The sequence below is a fragment of the Neomonachus schauinslandi genome, chromosome 6, assembly GCF_002201575.2.
Source record: "Neomonachus schauinslandi chromosome 6, ASM220157v2, whole genome shotgun sequence".
Taxonomy (NCBI): Eukaryota; Metazoa; Chordata; class Mammalia; order Carnivora; family Phocidae; genus Neomonachus; species Neomonachus schauinslandi.
In genome coordinates, this window is record NC_058408.1 from 44,762,019 (window position 1) to 44,783,923 (window position 21,905).

Here is a 21,905-nt window from a genome sequence, read left to right on the forward strand (position 1 = left end):
CAGAGAACCTGAGAATGGATGCTACCATTTCTAAACTTCAACCCCAAATGGGGAGAAAGTGGTCAGGTGGGAAGGTACTGCCTGAGCAAAAGGTGAACAGAAACTGTAACGGGGGTGTGAGAAGGGGTAAGGACAGAGAAAGGGAGAAGGTACGTTGAAAGGAGCATGGGCTCGGGGAAATAGACCAGGGCTCCCATCCCATTGCCCAGTCACCAAATGTGGGACTTTGAGTGAGATGCTTAGAACTTCAGGTCTCAATATACTCATCTTTTTTTTTTTTTAACATTCTTAGTTTATTGATCCTCTCACAAAAAATCTGCACAACCAGATAAAGCCACTGCAGCATCTTTACTCCTTCTGTTGTCCAATCTCCAGCTCACTTTTTGCCAGCACCAACATTGGCTTTTGCAGTCCCCCTGACTTTCTTCATTCTGTTCTTGCGTTCCTTTCGCTGTTTTCTTGATGTCTTTTTCTTCTCATACAGGCCATGTCTTGCAAGTCTGTGTTTGGGTTCATTTTTCTTTGCATAATCCAAGGAATCATATATCATGCCAAAGCCAGTTGTCTTGCCACCACCAAAATGGGTTCTGAATCCAAACACAAATATGACATCTGGTGTGGTCTTGTACATTTTGGCTAGTTTTTCCCGAATTTCTGTCTTAGGTACTGTTGCCTTTCCGGGGTGAAGAACATCAATGACCATCTGTTTCCGCTGAAGTAGTCGGTTAGTCATGAACTTCCTGGTCCAGATAGTTACTGTGTCGTTCATGATGGCGGCCAAGCTTCAAGCAGCCGGGGAGGAAAAGAGCTCAATATACTCATCTTTAAAGAAAGCAATTATCAATAGGTAATAGTGCTAATGATCAGGCCTTTCAAGATGTCCGTGCTCAGAAACTCTGGAACAGTACAGATGAAAAGCACAGTATCACAGTATCTGGAAGTGGCTGCTAAAACGAAGTGGCCTCACTGGAATTAACAGGAGAGGCTAGGGTTGCTTGGATGACGATTATCAAAAGAACTTATTTTAAGTAAACTTGAAACATAAACATGTTACCAATATTGACACTGTGAATTATTAACTCTTATTTCTGCTCTGAGGGTCCCTGGCACTATTTGAGAGTTGTGGAACTCTTCAATGTTTGTTTCTATACCCTAAGTTGTCCCCAGATTTACTCCCCTGGGGTAAAATGAAAATTAAAGGGAAGACAGAGTGGTGAAAAAATTAAAAAAAAAAAATACTAAAGTATAAAGATAGGCAAAGTGATGCTAAAAATCCAAATTAAAACTAGGCCAGAATATTTACATATTTTATTAAATCTTTACAATCAGTAATTATAATCAAATACACAATTATATACAGGATTTATATACATTTTGCCCAGACTTTTACATCACAGTACAGAGTTTCCCTTAGAAATATTGTATACATTTATCACCAAACAATAAAATCCAACAACAGTAGTGTTACAGCACCTGTTAGTACAGACATCTTTTTCATAAATTACATCATAAGAAAATATACGGCTGTAAATTGGGCTTTTAAAAATGTCTTTTATAAAATCTGAACATACAATATTTCATTCACAGAATGTTTTTTTTTTTTCTATGTTCTGACTGAAGCCTTGTGCATAAAACGACCGGCTGGAATATTTACTAAATCAGCTCCCCCTGACCCCCCACCTCCAAAATTATAAGCACTATCTGAATTACTTACGCTGAGCTTCCTTTATGATGAATCTGGCATGGGGTTTGGTGAGAGAACAAATGCTGGTTTTGTTGTAAAAAGGGCTATGACGGTAATTTAAATTTTTAAAAAATTCTCAAAAGAATAATTATATTAGAAATTAAAATCAGAGAGCACAAAATTTTTCATTTTACTAATACTGTGAAGAAAAAGGGGAAAGTATAATGTCAAAAAACAATTTGTTCTGAAACAATTGTATTCTTGTTGGAAGCCTATTAAAGGTTAAAAAGAAAAAAAAAACCCACCTACCCAACAAAATATCCTATCCTAAACATATCCAGTAAATTACAATTCTGTCACACTTACAACTTTATGGAAAAATTATTGCAAATTAGGGCATATCATTTCAATAGACTTTCATGAGCAGAAAAAACTGCAGCTATTTTTTAGTAGGTAAACAAGTTAAGTTTTAAAACTTGAAAATACCTGAATTAAATACTTGCTCTAATATCTAACTTTTCATTTTCAGATAAAATCCTTACTTGATTCCAGGTTTGTAAACATTGTATAAATCCTTCTTAGTCAAACAATTTTATGGCTGTGGTGATCACTTCAGCTCTGTTTCTATGCAGTCAACATTTAACTGAGGTAGACCAGATGTTTCTAAAATTCAGGGTCTCACAGAATCCCCTGAATATTTAGGAAGTAAATAAAATGTCTATCAAAGGTATTTAAAAAACAAAACATTAAAAAAAAAACCACCTAATGCTGTTGGAATTGTTTAATGAACTCAAAAATAACTTTATGGCAGTAAGTCAAATAAGAATGTGTGGAGTTAATGATAATGTTAAGAGTTTTGAAGCTGAACATTACACCTTCTTAACTAGGGAAAAATCAAGTATGATTCCTTCTGGGTGTTAAGTATAACTTGTTAAATTTTTTGCCTTTTTTTTTTTTAAAGGATTCACTTTTCTAAAAAAGCGAACAATTTGCTTCTAGACTTCAATGAATGGCAACAACCCCCCCTACCGGCCAAAGGCAGGGAGAGTAATAAGCTGGCTCTCGTATACCATGAGATCTTCCCTGGGAAAAAACTCATGTGGTTTTAACTTAGAAAAGTTGAACTTAGACAACAACGGCTCTGAGTTACAAACACAAAATCAAATCAATGTATATAAGGCTTCTGTAATCAAAGTCTTAGAGGAACATCTGCTCCTTTTCTCCAAGCCCCAGTCCTATAAATCAAGGCAAGTCAAGTAATTAAGCTTCAGCTATTTTGGCAGCTTTGCAATTAATACGAACAAAGCACTATGTCTATCCTTCCATATACTGTATGCATTATAGTTCTATCTTCTTACACCAAATCTCACATGCAGAAAGACTAAAATAGCCATTTTAGTGTCAGGTTTAATTAAGGGCCAATAAAGGTCTTATATTACTACTCTTCCCCACCCTCCCCCCCAAATAGTGAATTCTCTATTAGTTTTATTACTCACTGACCCAATTACATTTAGCTGGAATTTTTGAAAGCAGCTGTTTATCCCCTTATAAAAGAATATGTTTACCTGGGATCTAAGACATACTGTACATGAATATACATAACTACAATACAGCACTGCTCTTTTAACAGCTCCATATACAGTTTAAGTTCATCAGTACCTCAAAACTGTGTTTTAAGAAAAGATTATTATGTAATGTCACGGTAAAGAGAAAGAAAATTAAGTCTCACAAATACTCCTTTAGAACTGATTAAGTTTAAAAAAAATAAATAAAATGAGTAAAAACATGATTTCAACTACAGGGCTGTCTACAGGACATCAACAACAGTTTTTAAAACTTAAATGTGGCCAGCACCAGACTGCCACCAAAAAAAAAAAGAAGGAAAATAAATTCTCATTAAGCTATATGGCTATATGTTAGTTGCTACTGTGTAAGTTTCTTACACAGGTTACCATAGATTAATTTTCAAGTCCTTATTAGAAGGAATATCTGTTAAAAAAAAAAAAAAAAGGTTTTAAAAAAAAAAAACTTTAAAAACCATGATTCAACAGAAAATGTGACAGACTCCCTAGGTGCATCTTTAGAAACCACAGTTTCAAAGATGAAAAATAGTTGTTTCCCTAGGATTTTTAGATCACTACCACAGTTTTATTATGGCTCCCTAGGATAGAAAAATGGAACAAAATGTATTCAGCTATTGGCGATATGGCCCTTGTGGCTCCAATTGCATACTAAACATGGGATGGAGTAAGGCTGATGGCTAGAGGTAATCACCTCTAAGAGAAATAAACTGGACAAGATTTATAATTTACCCGACAAGGATAGAACTTTAAGTTCCATTTCAGAGTAGTCACGGCTTCCCCTATGGAAGGCCCAATGGCAAGTTCATATTACTTTATAGTTTCTCCCTTGTTCCATTTTTCATAAGTATTAAGTAACCAATTTCCATAATATATGACCTTTTTACCTGGTCCCAATGATTAACCTTTATGCAAAGAACTCACTGAGAAAGTACACTGGCTTCACCTTTGGTTTAAATGAAAAGGACATTGTTAAGAGAGAAAAAAAAATCAAGTCATCTTGATGATTTGTTACACAATGAAGCAAGTGAAAGTGATGAGCAAAGGCTGTCTTCCCCATAAATGCATTTGCTTCATAACCACTTAGGTCACTTTGAGTGTTTTTGTGAAGGCAGCATAACCAGAATGCCCACAATACTCAGATGTCTTTTCCCAAAAGAGCCTCTAACCCCAAAACCAAGAAAGCCGCACTTCCTTTAATTAGAAATCTATACAAATTCCTATTCTCCACTCCATCATTAACTGAATTTGTTTCTGGTCTATCCAGAGACTGCAGAAATCTGGTTCCTAGGAATGCCCAGCAATCTTTTCCTGGCCTGAGGTGCTGCAGGGTGGTGCGATGCTGTCACCAGGTGGGGGTCAGGGTTGGGGAGGGGCTGTGAGTTTCCATTTAGGATGGGACAGTTTTAAGCAAGGTCAATTCTAACACAGCATGCTCCAGATTCCTATGATAACTATCTCAGTCAGAACGTGGTTGCTCATCACCATACTTAAAGACTCCCATGAGAGAGCCTGCTTAGTATCTGGATGTCTGTGAACCACAGTTTGCCTTTTCTTTTTAAATACCTACCACCAGACTCTTTAGTGAGTCATAGTTCATCTTTCTCCATCATTTCAAATGCTTCTATATCTTCATTCCAGTCTGCTAATATGGAGTCTATAGGCTGGACCTTTTTACCCCAGCTAACATTAGGATTGGAATCTTCCTCAGTTTCTGATTGTTCTTGAAGTTGGTTATCTAAATCTGTACATTCACCATCAAGACTTGTAGTCTCGTGGTTTTCCATGGGGTTAGAATTCTGTTCAGAAGCAGAAACACTTGCAGCATTGTCCATATCTGCGGAAGATGGTGATTCTGGTTGCGAATTTAGAGAACTTTCCTCAGGAGACTCTTGATCAACCAAATCAACCTCCTGAGAACTTGATCTAATCTCTTCAGCACTCTGATTCTGAGAATCATTTTCAGAGGATGGTTGTTCTTCATTTTCCATTTCAGGATCTGTAAATGAAAGAAACAAGCTTCATGCTACTTTCCCACTCAAAATATTTACTATCACAGTTTTAAGAACATACTGGTTGTTGCAATAGAATGAAGAAATAAAAGAGGAAGAAAAGCATGTTAATGCAGAACAGTGAATATTAACATTGAAGAGTAAAAGTACTGCCTTCGAATAATAATGTAATCACATTTTCCGTTATATGCATTTTGCAAAATGTGACAGTACAAAATAAATATTCTTCTAAATTTAAAAGGAATTACTGCCTTCAATGGGGATCAGCAAATGCTAAGAAATACACTAAATAGTATTATTAAAGTGCATATAAATTTGCACTATATGTCTAAAATTTATTGTTAAATATCTAAATTCAGGAAAGCTTGTACATGAGAACATACGAAGTAGAATAAATTTTAAATAGCACTTCTCACTATGTTTTAAGATAATATTCTTCTGAAAAGTGAAATTCCACTCAGTAAGCCATGAAAATGCTGATAATACGAAATTATGGATGATTTGAGGGTATTAATGTGGTTAGATAAAATATTTTCATAAAGACAAGCAAGAACTGAGATTATTTACAAAACCTGTATTTCATTATTGTAGGTCTATGAATTATAAGCTATCATTTTAAAATCCACTGGAAGGCTGAAGAGTGGGTTAAAGCTCTTGTACTGAATATAGAGTGACCCCACTAGAGGCATTCTGTTTCAGGTTCCTACAAGAGCGTGCGTAAACGGCACTGATCACACTGACGGCCCTCTGGCCTCCTCCCAGGCTCTGTGGGCAGTCAGAACATAGGCCCTGGGTGTCCTCTCTCGGTGTGGCAGGCATTGTGCAAGGGGCTAGAGATAAAATGAGGCAAAACCAAACACGAGACCTGCCCTCAGGAATCTTTTAGTCCAGTTGGGGAAAACATTTACAAATAATCACACAAAATAAACGGAAAACTCTTAACTGTGACATGTTTTGTGTTGCTAGGAAAGCTTACGGGGGAGTAAGAAAGAATAAGGAGAGTCGAGGGTTTCCTTCAGAAAGTGACACTTGAGCTGAGATTTAAAAGATAAGTAGAGTTAATGAGTCCAAGAAGGAAGGCAAGATGGACATATTATAAAACCAGAAAAACTAAAGGAAGCAAGCATGCAGGAAGGTACAGAGAGGTGCATTTATGTACACCCTGATGAAGTAGGATTACCTGACTAGGGAAGTTTAAGTTCTTGGGGGCTGGGGGGGGTCCCCACACTCTCTCTCTTCTAAGCTGTGGAAAAGGTATACTTTAATTCAGCAATTAGGAAAACCAAGGCAGGGACCAAAGAAGAGAACGCAGGAGCTGGTCACTCATTTACACTAGGCTACCCTAAGTTCAAGGGAAAACAAAAAGGAAAACCTTCAGGTTTTTTCTAGATTGTATTAATCTGGTTTAGAAGTATAGAAAAAGGTGAGGTACTGTCTCATCTAGTAATAAAAATTGTGCTTTTGGCAAAAAATTACCGTAGGGATACATATTATGCAATATATTTTGGAAATCTAGGTAATACAATAGGGTAAGTGTAAATACAGGAAAAGAATAGATCAAATTGTATTTTTAGACTGCTGTATGCTTAAACTCAAAGCGACTCTTAATTTTTTAAAATACCATTAAGATAATAAAAGAACTTGATAAGGAGGGTAAAAGTAAGATAAATAGGCAAATAACCTCTCTATAGTAACAACTGGTTAGAAATAAAATTAAGTACCCTTTTCATAATAAAAAACTGTAAAACGATTAAATTTATTATGAAAGATACAAGACCTACATTACTCAATACCATAAAAAATTTTTTTTTAAAGATTTTGTTTATGCATTTGACAGAGATACATACAGCGAGAGAGGGAACACAAGCAATGGGAGTGGGAGAGGGAGAAGCAGGCTTCCGGCAGAGCAGGGAGCCCGATGTGGGGTTTGATCCCAAGATGCTGGGATCATGACCCAAGCCGAAGGCAGACGCTTAACGTCTGAGCCACCCAGGCGCCCCCTCAATACCATAAAATTTTAATGAAAACATAAAACAAGATCTGATTACAAGTAAGTGTATGTTCCTGGATGGAATGTTCTTAATATTTAACAAAAACTTCCTATTTATACGTAAAGCATACAACTATCCAATTCCAAAATGAACCCCATTTCTACTTTTTTTTGTTTTCTTTTGGGACAAGATAGAACTATTTCGAAGTTCGTATGGAAGAATATACATCGAAGAGAAGAAATTTTGAAAAGAATTAGTGAGAAGAGAGTTGCATTATCAGGTATCAACATGCATTCAAAACAGCAAACTTTTATTATTGGCATAGTAGTGAACAGACAGATTAGTGGAAAAGAAGAGCAAGTCTCGAAACAGAGGAAATATATAAGACTATCTGATAGACAGCCAAGAGGCGGCAATAAGGAAAGTAAAGACAGTAGATGGAGAAACAGAAAAGGCAAGGAAGGAGTTAGTGTCTGCCACACTGTTTCACAGCTTTATTCTACGGTGTGGGTTAGCACCCCGTATGAAGCATCAGAGTCCTCAGAGCATTAACAACTACATCAGGGGCGCCTGGGTGGCTCAGTTGTTAAGCGTCTGCCTTCGGCTCAGGTCATGATCCCGGGGTCCTGGGATCGAGCCCCGCATCGAGCCCCGCATCGGGCTCCCTGCTCCACGGGAAGCCTGCTTCTCCCTCTCCCGCTCCCCCTGCTTGTGTTCCCTCTCTTGCTGTGTCTCTCTCTGTCAAATAAATAAATAAAAATCTTTAAAAAAAAAAACAAAAAACAACTACATCAATTCAGGAATGGTGTATCGGAAACAGAGGAAGCATAAAAAAGAGTGAAGAAAATCTCAAGATACAAAGACAAGAAAATGATTCAGTTTTAATAATAAAAGGACAGGGGAGCCTTGGCAAAGACCTAAGAGACTGGATGTTCTACAGTCATTCATTTATCTGTATAGCCAGCATTTGCTGCAAGCCCGGATAACAGAGATAAGAGCAGGTAAAGCAACAGGATGTAATATGAATGTCAAAGTAGAACTATATTAAAAAGACCCTTGGGGCGCCTGGGGGGGGGGTGCAGTCATTTAAGCGTCAGACTCTTGGTTTCAGCTCAGGTTGTGATCTCAGGGTCGTGAGATCGAGCCCCATGTCAGGCTCTGCACTCAGCATGGAGTCTGCTTAAGACTTTCTCTCCCTCTCCCTCTGCCCCTCCCTCTGCTCTCTCTCTAAAATAAACAAATAAATCTTAAAAAATACACCCTTAGACGAACCATGAGAGACTATGGACTCTGAGAAACAAACTGAGGGTTCTAGAGGGGAGGGGGGTAGAGGGATAGGTTAGCCTGGGGATGGGTATTAAAGAGGGCACGTACGGCATGGAGCACGGGGTGTTATATGCAAACAATGAATCATGGATCACTACATCAAAAACTAATGATGTAATGTATGATGATTAACATAATAAAATAAGACCCTTAAATTTTACCTATGAGAATAAGAGAAAATTCCATTAAAATGGTGGTATTTATTTATTTTTTTTTTTTAAAGATTTTATTTATTTGACAGAGAGAGAGACAGCACAAGCAGGAGGAACAACAGAGGGAGAAAAAGAAGCAGGCTCCCCACTGAGCAGAGAGCCTGACATGGGGCTTGATCCCAGGATCCTGGGATCATGACCTGAATCAAAGGCAGATGCTTAACCGACTGAGCTATCCAGGTGCCCCAAAAAGGTAGTATTTAAACTGGGTATGTAGGATGGCTAAATTTCCTCAAAGAGGAAATGGGCCATGGGAGTGCAGATAGGGATGGATAAGCATTTCAAAAAAAGGGAAGAGATGTGCAAATGCATGAGATGCAAAGATGCATGAGAAAACATGCCAGGTCGTAGAAGGGGTGCAGGTAAATACCAATTTGGCTTAACAAGAATGTTTCAGATGCTCCTTTCTACGCAAAGAGGTCTTCTGCATACATATTAAATTTTGCAGTTCAACTTTAGGGCAGATTAACCCCAATCAAGTTCAATGGGAGATAATCTTAGGAAAAGTAACACTGCTAGACTTAAATCTTGAACAGTTTGAACCATGGGACCTTTCTTTTCTTTCCCCCATTTTCTCTGTCCACCTCTTTATCTGGTAGATATAAGTATAGGAGTAGCTCTGAAAACATCAGTCTACAGCTCTCAAGGCAATATAGGCCTACACTGTAAACTGAAAGCATGATAACATATGGAACCTTTAAAATGCTGATTCTTTTCCCCTTGAAAATACTACTGAGAACAGGAAATTGATTCTTAATTATAAACTGTTTCAATCTGAATCTAAATGTAACAGTACAGTGTCATTTGTTGGTGAGCACAGGGCTGGAATTTTTTTTTTTTAAGGTATTATTTATTTGACAGAGAGAGACACAGCGAGAGAGGGAACACAAGCAGGGGGAGTGGGAGAGGGAGAAGCAGGCTTCTCGCTGAGCTGGGAGCCCGATGCGGGGCTCGATCCCAGGACCCTGGGATCATGACCTGAGCCGAAGGCAGTCGCTTAACGACTGAGCCACCCAGGCGCACCTGGGCTGGAATAATTCTTAAAATTTGTAAAGGTGGAACACATGAGAGACATATTAAAACTTCCATGGATAGCTCAACTTTTAGAAGTAGGACTGGTCTGACCTGAGGAAGCAATTATTTCCACTTGATAAATTTCTAATGCTTTACTTCTGAAGAAGAATGTGTAGTAAGACAGCTGAACATTTTTGCTAGCAGATAGGGCTATTGCAGATATTTCTGTATTAATGGCTGGGACTTCTCATCAGAATAAGAAAGCGAGAGTGGGAGTAGGGGCTTGTTCTGGGGCTTCTATTTTCTGTATCAACATGTGGGAAGAATTGTTCAATCAAAACTATGTGACTTTATAAAGGAAGTATGTATTTGTGGAATGAGATTTTTAAAGAGCAATCTGGAGGACATGTTACTGTTCAGATTTTAAGGATGCTAATTATTTGGGGTTACTTATATAATCCTACCTAGTACCCTTGATGGTACAGTATGGTTCATACATAGCTGGGAGACTAAAAAAAAAAAAAAGAGGTTGCATTCTTAGTGTTGTTCACTGTTTCTCAAGTGTAGCTGAGTGTAATTACCTGGGATGCTTGTTTACAATTTCAGATTCTGGTCCCCTGCCTTCAGAGGGTCTGATTCAATATTCTGGAGTAAGACTCAGGAATCTACACTTGTAACAAAAGCATCAGCATCAGCTGATGCAGAAAAGAAACACTGGGGCATGCAGTAAAGGCACAGGACAAATTAATGACAACACTCCAGACATCAACTTCTTAGGATATTTTCCTAAGTGAATAAGGTAGCTGATTTAATAAAACTATTACTGAGTTTCTGTTATACTGATAATTTTGTTACACTGATTTTGTTAATGCAGTTGTACAGTTCTTGAAAGAGCTACATAAAAAGGGGAGTTTTTAAAGACTTTTTGTCAAAAGATCACTCTGTAACACACAGTTCACTAACTTTAGAGACCAACAGAACTTTTAAAAATATATCATTTACATAAAGCCCTTTTACTGCACGGTCCTTAAAAGAATACTCTTCAGATAATACTTTTTGTACAGTAATTCCCCCTTCTCCACGGTTTCCCTTTCTGACGTTTCAGTTACCGCAGTCAACCGTGGTCAGGAAGCAGATGACCCTCCACCTCCTGACACAGCATCAGAAGGTCAACAGCAGCCTAACGCTAGGTCACACTGCCTATGTCGTCATTCCCCTCACTTCATCACATCATGTAGCACTTTACCATTTCATATCACCACAAGAAGGATGGGTATGGTACAATAAGGTATTTTAAAAAGGCCAGAGTCACATAAATCCCATTACAGTATATTGTTACAACTGTTCTATTTTATTATTATTGTTATTGGCCTTTTATTGTGCCTAATTTATAAATTAAGGTTTATCACAGGTATGTATGCATAGGAAAACATGGTATATACACAGAACAGTATACTATCCACAGTTTCAGGCATCTACTGGGGGGTCTTGGAATATATCCCCCAAGGATGGGGGATTGGGGGGCTACCTGTAGTAGAATTTATCTTTTTCTCTTATTCTTTCTCTGTATGAGAAGCACATGCTTTACTATGACCTCGTAGTCCTAATCCCATGCACCCCTACACACATACAAGTTTTTAAAACAAGCTGATATTTTAAATACTTAACATTATATTCAAATAAAAGTGATCAAAAGTAATACATGCCAAAACAACACTGTCTTTGCTAGACTGACTCTTACATGGCCTAGTGAATTCATCTATATTATATGGATATATAATTCATAGGATTTGTTATGACAGGAATCAATAAAGAATTATTATTGTGGGACAGCTGACTAGACATGAAAATAATCTAATTACATTAAGCCAGATATTATCATGGTATCCACTGAAACAAATTATATATATATATATATTTGCACATGCATGTGTGTATATATATACACATGTACACATACATATATACATATATATAATTTAAAGCTTATGAATACAAGATACTTACTACTATTAATAATGTAGCTTGGAATCATTTTACCTTTTAATATTGCTGCTGAAATTCCAATGGTAGCACAAAATAGGGGGGGAGAAAAGCAAAGGCATTAAAGAGTTACATGGAATAATAATGTGCCTGTGTTTGATGTGCCTAAATGCATATATGTAGGAGAGAAGATCTGAGTTGAGAAAAAAGACTTAGGGAAAAAAAAAGGTCAGGAACACAGGAGGATTTAAGAAGATTAGAAATCCTTTCTTTTCTCTTCTATTTTTATCTATACATCCTTACATACATTCATCCTACTCACTTCATTGCTCTTAAATAGTGGACACGTGGAAGAATCTCAAAGAAGAATAAAGTAATACAAGAAGATAAAACACTGATTTGGCTAGTACTAGATTATCGCTAAACTTTTTTTTTACTATTTCACTTGGAAGTTACACTGAATTGAATCAGTTACCTCCCTAGCTGTCAAACAAACATCCCCAGGGATTCAAAAACCCTGCACAAATCCCATGACTTTAGCCATTTACAGGTAATGAGAGAAGTACAGTTCTCTCTCCAGATGCCTCCAGTGGATAAGGAGGACTGCTCCCATAAGCAGGATGGCAGTCTATGTCTGATGGGTCACTTTCCCTCACTTCTGCACTATCCCTAGGTGTCAAACTAAAAAAGAGTACTAGTAAGACCTTGCATTTATACAATAATTTGGGTTTCAAATAGCTTTCAAGTTACTAACAAACATTTTGGCCTAGCGAGGACTATATATTGTCATGAGTTAAGGCATGGCTACCCTGTTCTTCAGACATCAGCCAGTTGTAACTCTTGTAACTTATAAATCCCTATGTGATAAACTTATACCTCAGTGGATAGAACCTGCTAGATTTTTATTGCCTTCACCAAGACAGTGGTCATTTGATTATTGGTGGCCTGCTCAAACCCAACTATTATATTGTATACAATACCATTTGATACAATCTTTTTATTCTTTATAAAAGAAATATAAGATGTAGTATCAGTAGAACTGAATGGTGAACATTTGTGGATGTTTAAATTGACTCTTTTGATATATTAACTGTATTTTCATCACTGGGCAGAACCATAGCAAAAGTGACAAATGACATATAAAATGTAATTCTAAAAACATCCTAAGTCAGCAAACAAAGCAAAATAAATGTTTTAAAATGCCTATTTCCAAAAGAAAAATATTTTTTGAAACCATCTTCTATCTTACCAGTGAACCAAAAATAACTTCTTGTAACTCATTTTTGTTATCAAACTAGTAAAATTAATGCTAAGCTGTGTAAAAAAAACACATGAGTTTTTACCCTTACCTCTATCTTTTGCTTTGTCAGAAAGGAGCACTTCCACCTCCTCATACTCCCGGATGGCATCCAGTATGATACTTCCTTCTTTACTGAATAAGAATAGCATGGGGATCTTGATGTCATCTGTGTCTTTTCCATCACCCGCCATCTGGAACAGAGGGGCAGTATCACTGCTGCTCCCCTCATTGTCATCTAGCCAGAAAATGAATACAGCAAACATAAAAACATCTGTCCATTAAAAAGATCTATAGACCAATCTTTATGATTTTTTCTCCCTGTTGGCTGCATTTACTTTATGCATCAAGAATCATAAAAATGAACATACTTTTAGAGCTCACTAATTCCACTTCTAGAAATTTATCCTGAGGGAAGAACTCAAAACAAGCAAAATGATCTATGCCTAAAGTAGTTTACTGGAGTGCTATTTATAATTGTGAATAACTGAACTATTATAAGTAAATTATAATTAACTACTTGATGCAACACAGAAAAGCAGAATATTATTACATGAAAAAAGGAGAACACAAAATTCTGTGATTATGACTAAAAACTTCCATATGCTTATGAAAAAGCCTAGAAATAGAAACATTTAAAGACTTGGCTTCCAATGATAGAACTATGAATGAAATTTCATTGCTGTTTAAGATTTCCTTTAATGGCGTTTACCAAACTATTAATTGATAGTTCTCGTTTCTCTACTGTTCACAAAGAAGAATGATGATCATGGTTTTTCCTAAATTGAGGTAAACACTACTGTTCTTTTACACTGGTGAGGTAACTGCAGTAGGACCGCTAAATACCTTTTTACTGGCAGGGGCTAGTCACGCCCCCCTCTAACCGCACATGCCAGATGAGAAGCCTGCCGGTCCCTTCTTGGAGAGCTTGCTCTGATAGTCCCTGCTGAGTGGAAAATACCATGTAGGACCCACCTCCTTAGCAATAACTGACTGGATAAAGCATGGCCACCTGGCTCTCAGTCTCTCTGGAGGCCTCGGAAGCGGCACACAGAAAGACTGAGTTTCAGTTAGCAGTGGGTAGTGATCTAGTAAGGTGACAGACTCAGAGCTGAGGCTGTAATTTTAGAACGACCTTTTTGGAACTAATGAGCAAAGAGGGAGCAAGCTGGTGAGAAGCTGGAGAACGAAGCAGAACTGCAAAGAGATGCAGAGAAGAGAGTCTAGGAAGACCCAGAGATAAGCGAGAGATGTAAACAACTCTACTAGCTATCATGGTTCCTGATGATTTTTTACTCAGCTGAATTTCTTACTCTTGCATTCAATTAAAATAATCCAGCTCCATGTAGTAAACAAATCTCCCTTCTTAAACCATCTTAAATCAATTATTGTCTCTTGCAGCCAAATGATTATTTCTAAGATAATTTTTACTTTTAGTACTTGCAATAAAAAAACAACTAAGGCCTAATTTGCTCATTTATATACAATGAAAACGAGCAAAACCAAACAAAATACTTCATCAGAAACAAGAAACATAGGGAAAGAAAAGAAGTTATAATACAAGAAAGTTTCCCTTTAAAAATGAAATTTCCTGAGAGTAAGGACCATTGCCTCTTATTTGCTTACCCACTGAACTCAGTAGAGGATTCTGCTACTAATAGCTACTAAAGAAAACAAACTTGACTTCACAAACCTTGCAGAGTACAGAATACCATGAGAATTAGACTTATAGGGAAAATCTAAACTATTCCACATGTGTTCCAGCCTTTATATTTTATATTTTTTAATCTTGGTAAAGAGGTGTTCAAAATGATAGTGATGACAAGCTATTAAATTCTTCAATAAAAGAAATCTCAGTGTGGAAAATAACCAAGGATGGAGAGGTCATTTAAGTTGGGCAGCAGCAGCCTTCTTCTGTAATTGGCCAGGGAGTGGATATTTTAGGCTATGCAGTTCTTCTCCACTCTATTACTGTTGCTCGAAAGTAGGCATAGACAATATTAAACAAATTGGCATGGCTGTGTTCCAATAAAACTTATTTACAAAAACAGGCAGTGATGTGGACTTGGCCTACAGGCTGTAGTTTGCCAAGTGCTAATTTAAGTTATTAAGAAGAATTTCTCCTAATACTTACTTAACTAATGAAATCTATGCACTCAATAAATCAACACTGGAGTGCCCGTATAGGATAAGCAAAAAGGAAGAGTAAATAATTATTTTCACTGAAATAAATCCTAGTATTTTAAATGCCTTAATTTTTATTTACCTTGAATTGAAAAAGGAAATCTATCCTAGTAAGAAAGAAAGAATTCAAAACAGATTTCCCCCGTGAGAGAAGCCATAAAAATTTAACTTCATCATTAGGATGTGACCTCAGGTCTTATAGTTCTGAATATAAACTATATATTTAAAGCAAAGAAAAATTTGGGGCACCTGGGTGGCTCAGTCAGTTAAGTGTCTAACTCTTGATTTCGGCTCAGGTCATAATCTTAGGGTTGTGAGATCGAGCCCCACATGGGGCTCCCCACTCAGTGGGGCAGTCTGCTTGAGATTCTCTCTCTCTCTTCCTCTGCCTCTCCGCCCCTCCACCCCGCTCTTTCTCTCCAAAAATAAATACATACATCTTTAAAAAGAAAAGAAAAATTTATATTTTCCCTGGCAGTCATAGCCTGCTTGTTGTAAGTGATTGTCTACGAAAAATAAAACAGCAGAACACACTGGTTGAAATACAGAGGTCAAATGATTTGAATTTGTAATCTGAGTGGAAAAAGACCTGAGGAAATACAAATTTGCCAGCAACTAGTGCTTACACCTATGATATGTAAATGATTATGCTAAGAAATTTTATATATATTATCTTCAAACCTTACAACCACCTAAAAGATATTTATTACCACTTTTACTAGAGCTCAAAAAATATTCTACTGAATAAACTGATAAACTAAAGCTGGGCCAAGGTTACACCATGATTTTATGGAAGAGCCAGGAACTGCACCCCAATGTATTTGACTCCAAAGCCTGCATCTTTGTGGAGGAATGGGTATTTTTAACGGCTTCCCACTGGAGGTGGCAGGGTGTAATTCTTGCCCTTAGAGGGCTTTGGATCTGAAAGCACATTTTCTTATTCATGGTGTTGCGTGCTTTGGGGTGGTAACCCCACATTCACACCTGTCCCCAAGTACTTTCTCTGGCATTAATATACAGAAACCCAAATCTAGACTTTCAAAAAAGATATACAACACACAGAAATTATTAAGAGAATCACTGGATTACCCGTCCATTATGCTGCCTAGTGAAGTAAAAATAATATGATGAATTCTGCTAAAATTTTGACAAATACAAGGAAAATCCTAAAAATGGTCTCCTGCTAGTCAGCACAGTGACAGAGGATTACTCACCAATAACAATGCCACCAATGGCACCAGCATTCTGAACATTGCGTGCCTTTTCTGCAAACATGCACTGTCCTCTTTGTATCAGAGCGATTTTTCCCATCACTGCCTCGGGGTTAGTAAGCTCTGAACAACCATTGTACGGTTTACTGCTTGCAACAAATCCTCTTGTCTGTCAGACATAAAAGTAACTTAAATATCCTTTTATCTTCTCAAATCACTATCTAGTCAATACAATTCACTATCTAGAGCTTTAAATAGACCTTACTTCTTTTCTAATGATAACATATCTACTATATATTTAGCGTAAGTTTTTGTTTTGAACATTTCGCATATCATAGTACCCAACCAACATTTTACTGTGCTCTGCAATTTATAAAGCATTTTTACATAAATTACTAAATCTCATCTTTATAATGACTCTAAGAAAAATAATACATATAATATCTCCATTTTACATATGGGGAAACTGAGACTCGGGTTACATAATTTGCTCAAAGACACAGTGTAGTATGTGGTAAAGCTGGAATTTGTAGGCAGATTCACCTTGTACCCATACCCACACTTCAAACAGCTGGGAACCACTTTTAAACCATCACTTGTAGCCAGAAAAATTTTTGAAAGAGGGAAAAAATGGATTTAGTCTACATGAATCTGCAAACAGTTCTCTTCCCAGAAAAATTAAATCCACCAGAGAACAGATTTTAAAGATACCAATGTAAAGGTACTTTAATATCCCTCTCTCTCCGAGAAGGCAAACTCCACAAGGGCATGATCTGCACTCGCTTTATAAACATGATAGATAGCTAACATCTAAAATAGTGCCCAAAATATAGTAATACTAGGACTCCAAAAAGAGTTGCTGAATGGATGAGTCAATCTATAAACCTTTACACACAAAATAGGTCTCAATTAGGGGGAATGGAGTTCAAAGAGTATTTGGCTTTAGATTATCAGCAGACTTGGGTCTGGTCCCAACACTGCAACCAATTAGATGAACTTGTGAACTGTTCAGCAATGTAGGTCTTTGTTTCCTACGTTAAAACTAAGGGGCTGGGCTAGCTTAGTGGTCTTCCAAGTTGGCTCGGTGGGACCACAGTGTCACACTCTCCACTGCTACCTGAGCCAGGGCACCTCTGCTTTTAGCTGTGTTCTACCTTAAGGCTCCAAGCTGGACTTCTGTTCAACGAAGGCTCTAGTAGTTGTTAAAAAGTCCAAAAAACCATTTTTAGATAAATTAAAGATGCCAAATTAGAGAACAGACCAAGAATTGGACAGTATCTGAACAATATTTTAAGTAAAATTCTATAAGCATGTTGTATACATAAATTATGACTCAAAATTTTCAAGATATGCTTTAAACTTTAATCTACTTTAATCTGGGAGAATGAATATTTGGGTTTTAGTAGATTAAATATTTAGGTTTAATAAATTAAAACTACTAAATTAGACTAAGTAATTAGACAATACTTACACAATACTTTACATTCAATTCCAATAAGCATATTATTGTAAGTGTACACACCTCTTTATGTTTAGACAGATCTAGCCCAAACTGAGCTGGTCCAGCAGTCAACACTACCCTGCCAAAAAATGGGTGGGAAACAATTTGTACAGCTCGTGGAGGTAGCTGCTGTTCTTTTTGTTGCTGACTTGACAGTTCAATCATCTCCTGCATGAATCTCAACCCATCTTCAGCATCAATTGAACTAGCAGCCTAGGAAAAAAAACAGATTAATTTTATCCTTTCGAAATGAAAACTTTCAGCTTTTTGAGGTCTTAAATACTAATGCACTATAATCTACTCTAAAATTTCCCCTTTCGGTTTCAGTCCTTATCAAATACTTATGGCCTGATTTGTCCTAAAAATATTACTTCTGGAAATATTCTCTGAAAGTAAGATTTGTAATTTTTTCAATGTCTCTTTCACTGTTCTACAAACCACTTCTGATATGAATTGAGAATTGGACTTCCACCAAATGCTGAAATGCTTACTTTGCTTGATTTTTCCACTGCTTCCCCTTTTAAGAAATAAACCTCATACTGACCCATACTTCCCTTCTTTGGACTTATGAACCAATAATCATACTAAATTCAAAATATATGTATCAGGCATCTATTAAGATCCCAGCACTTGACTAGGAACTGGGGAGAGTTTCACTTTAAGAAGTTTGTATCTAGAGGATACAGACATGTAAATTTACCTATGATAAAATTCTCAAGTGGGAAACTAGACTAGCAGCACAGACAAGGGAATGATAGATTCTGCCAGTGTGGATCTGAGAAATATTATAGAATGATATTTGAATTGAGTCTTCACAAAGGAAAAGCTGAAGAATGCCTGACTATAGTGGAAAAAAGGTGGATTCCTGACACTTAACAGGAAAAGTTAATTGGACTTGACAGGAGTTAGAGGATAAGAGAGAACAGAGGAGTTGGGAGACAAAGACAAGTTTAAGCCTATCTGGATATGTCCAGTTTTGGTGACTTAAGAGAGTGATGTTAGGTCTATTGAGATGGCAAACAAAAAGGAGGAGAGATGGACTGAGGTGGGGGCAGGAAGAGATAATTAATTCAGGTTTGGACAGACTGACTGAGATGCAGACACATGTCATACATATGACAGGCAGATTAAAGCTGAATTTAAGGGCGCCTGGGTGGCTCAGATGGTTGAGCGTCTGCCTTCGGCTCAGGTCATGATCTCAGGGTCCTGGGATCGAGTCCCGCATCGGGCTCCCTGCTCCTTGGGAGCCTGCTTCTCCCTCTGCCTTTCTCTCTCGCTCTGTCTCTCATGAATAAAAAAAAAAAAAAAAGCTGAATTTAAGAGTAAAGTTAGGAATCAGGGTTACTTATGTATATCTAAGAAATCACGTGTACAAAGACGACAGCTGAGCTTATAGAAAAGATGTGACTGCTGAAGAAGAATATAGAGAGAAAAGAGTACGATCCAGATTCCCCGGTAGTGCCTACGTTGAGTGGTTTTGCCAAAAAAGGAAAGTTCCAAAGGAATCCACAAAGCAATGAACAGAAAAGCAGGAAAGATGTATGTTGCTGGAATGCCCTGAAAGCCAAGAAAGGGGTATGTTTTAAAAAGGGGTCAGTCAACAGTTACAGGAAAATTCAATCAAATAAGGATTAAGAGGCCACTGGGTGGTAGTTATGTCATTGGTGGTGTAAGTGAAAGTAATGTCATTAGAGATGCCGCTCCCACTACTGCGAAGCGATAGTAAGTGAAACATAAGCAGGCAGAAGACTCTTTAAGAAAGGATGGATGTGACAATAGAGATGAGAAAGAAATCAGAAGGAAAACTAAGGTTGTAGGAAGGTTGAATTTGAGATTAAGGGATACCAGGTACAGTTCCACATTGAAATTCTTCAGCAAACTGTGTTTTCTCAGAATCAATGTACTACTAAAGTGAATAAGGTGAAAAATTAAGAGTCCTCCTGTTATGAAAACTTTTAAAGCAAAAAGCAACAGAATTTTCTCAAAAAGGCATGTTCTTTTTCCTAGGCAGAGACAAACACTTGCAAATTTTAATTTCCACAATGAATAAAATACTTAGATTCAGTAACTTTTTGGAAACTAAAATACTGTAAACTACAGAGATATTAAAATGAATTACTAGCTTTTAAGATTTGCTCTAAATAGTGGAAAGACAAGGTGCTGAGAAACAGAAAAATCTGAACTTGAGCCCTACATCTGACTCTCTTAATTGAAGCAAATTACCCAACCTACTTGTGATTTGATTTATACTATGAAGGAGCTGAATTACATGGCTTTCCAAGATACTTCCAAGTCCTAAAATTCTGATTCTCTAACTTTAAATCATATATTAAAAGTTCTTAGAAAGCCAAATGTCATTATCTTATGAAAGCTGATGAGACCAAAAAGGGCAGAGATGGTATCTAATTAGTACAGCAATGGCTTACTTGGATTGCATGTTGAACCAACTGGACTCTCCCATCTTTGAGGTGAATCAAACTCACCCCCATCTTCTTCAAGATTTCTAAATGTTCAGGGTTAGTGGCCATGAAATCTCTGGCTCTCAGAGGGGGTTTAGCTCCACTCCTGAAACTCTCCTCTCTGCTAAAAGTAATTATAGGCAAGGCTTAAAAAACTACAAATCAGAACTGGGGAAAAACCTAAGACAAAAATAATTTTAGATACTCGCAAAATTGCTAGTTTTAGAACTAGTGAAACTGGAAAAACTGGAAACAGCTGTTTTCCCATATATAACTTAGGTTATATAGCTCTCAAATATATTTTACAGTTACCAAAACATGTATATTATCTACAAGTCTATATTAGTAGACAGCCTTATAACTATCTGAAAGTACAGAACAGGTTGGCTTAGGGATTTGTTATTACTGATTTCTTCCTTGAAAAACAGGGTTTTCTCCCAATATTTTAAAAGCAAAACAGTACTTCTATCTGTGAATAATAACACTCACTTAAAAGAAATTTTTTTAAATTTCTTATTGATGGCCTTTCTAATGTAAGTGTTTGGGGAAAAATGAACTCATTAAGCCAAAAAATAAGTATTTCATCAAAAAATAAAATAAAAAACTATGTTTTCACTACAAAGAAACTATAGATTAAAGGAAAAATATTTTCTACATATACAATACTTTCTACATATACATGTGGAAGTACCTGATGAAACTATTCTGTGTAAAAATGAACTACAGAAGTTAAAGACTATTATATGCCACCCACTATTAATACTTAGTTCATTAAAATAATCACCATAATAAATTTCCATAATAAAAGTTTCCATAATAAAATTTCCATAGTAATAAAGACATTACTGCAGAATAAACTTTGTCATCTAACCTTACCAACGAATAATTTTTAATTAGTGATAACTACATACTTCAATATGTTTTTGGTCTAAGTGAACGTCTTCTTGGCTGTTGTATGTTCCTTACACTCTCTGTCATTTACTAACAATTAACTTTGTTATTAACAAATACAAAATAATACATCTTACACTCTGATGATGCCTCTAGGACAGCTCTTATCCACCACATTTTTCAAGGGTTCACGAATGCTCTGAGCATACAATGGGTCATTAGGGAAGAGAATCTGAGTGTTTGGACAAGTCCAATCAAAATTACTGTCATCCAGTTCTGTATATTCTGAGGTCTACAATATAAAACAATGTTACATAAGTAAAAATAATTATTTTACTTAACATTACAGCTTATTCAAATGAAACATTAAGTGAAATCTAAGTGTATATAGGATAAAAATATAATAAAACAAAACAAGAATACAATAAGTATTAAGTGTATACAGGATAAAGCTATAATAAAAGAAAACAAAATAAAATATCAAATGTACTTTTCCTCTTACCATACACATATTTATTGAATTCTATTCATGGATTACTTTTCACTTGGAAAAATAAACA

At 36.6% G+C, this 21,905-nt stretch overlaps 2 protein-coding genes across 3 annotated transcripts in view; both read right to left on the bottom strand.

Annotated features, from left to right (window-relative positions):
* Positions 1-274: 274 nt before the first annotated feature.
* Positions 275-802, bottom strand: LOC110573963 (40S ribosomal protein S24-like). The gene has a single exon (XM_044916389.1). The coding sequence runs from the start codon at positions 767-769 to the stop codon at positions 377-379; it is 393 nt and encodes a 130-aa protein (XP_044772324.1). The 5' UTR covers positions 770-802; the 3' UTR covers positions 275-376.
* A 2,489-nt stretch (positions 803-3,291) lies between these two features.
* EDEM3 (ER degradation enhancing alpha-mannosidase like protein 3) overlaps positions 3,292-21,905 on the bottom strand; it is a 67,827-nt gene continuing 49,213 nt past the window's right edge. Inside the window, exons 15-21 of one of the 2 annotated variants that reach the window (XM_044916390.1) lie at positions 21,483-21,637; positions 20,422-20,575; positions 18,017-18,208; positions 16,498-16,663; positions 13,152-13,337; positions 11,827-11,874; positions 3,292-5,263 (exon numbers count right to left, since the gene is read on the bottom strand). In XM_044916390.1, the coding sequence (XP_044772325.1) occupies positions 4,854-5,263; positions 11,827-11,874; positions 13,152-13,337; positions 16,498-16,663; positions 18,017-18,208; positions 20,422-20,575; positions 21,483-21,637 (1,311 nt within the window). In that variant the 3' untranslated portion in view covers positions 3,292-4,853. The remainder of the gene's footprint in view (positions 5,264-11,826; positions 11,875-13,151; positions 13,338-16,497; positions 16,664-18,016; positions 18,209-20,421; positions 20,576-21,482; positions 21,638-21,905) is intronic. The other variant, XM_021682584.2, reaches the window with a different exon arrangement.

Excerpts from the sequence above, each read along its gene's own strand:
- LOC110573963 (XM_044916389.1), bottom strand. The coding sequence starts at position 769 with ATGAACGACACAGTAACTATCTGGACCAGGAAGTTCATGACTAACCGA.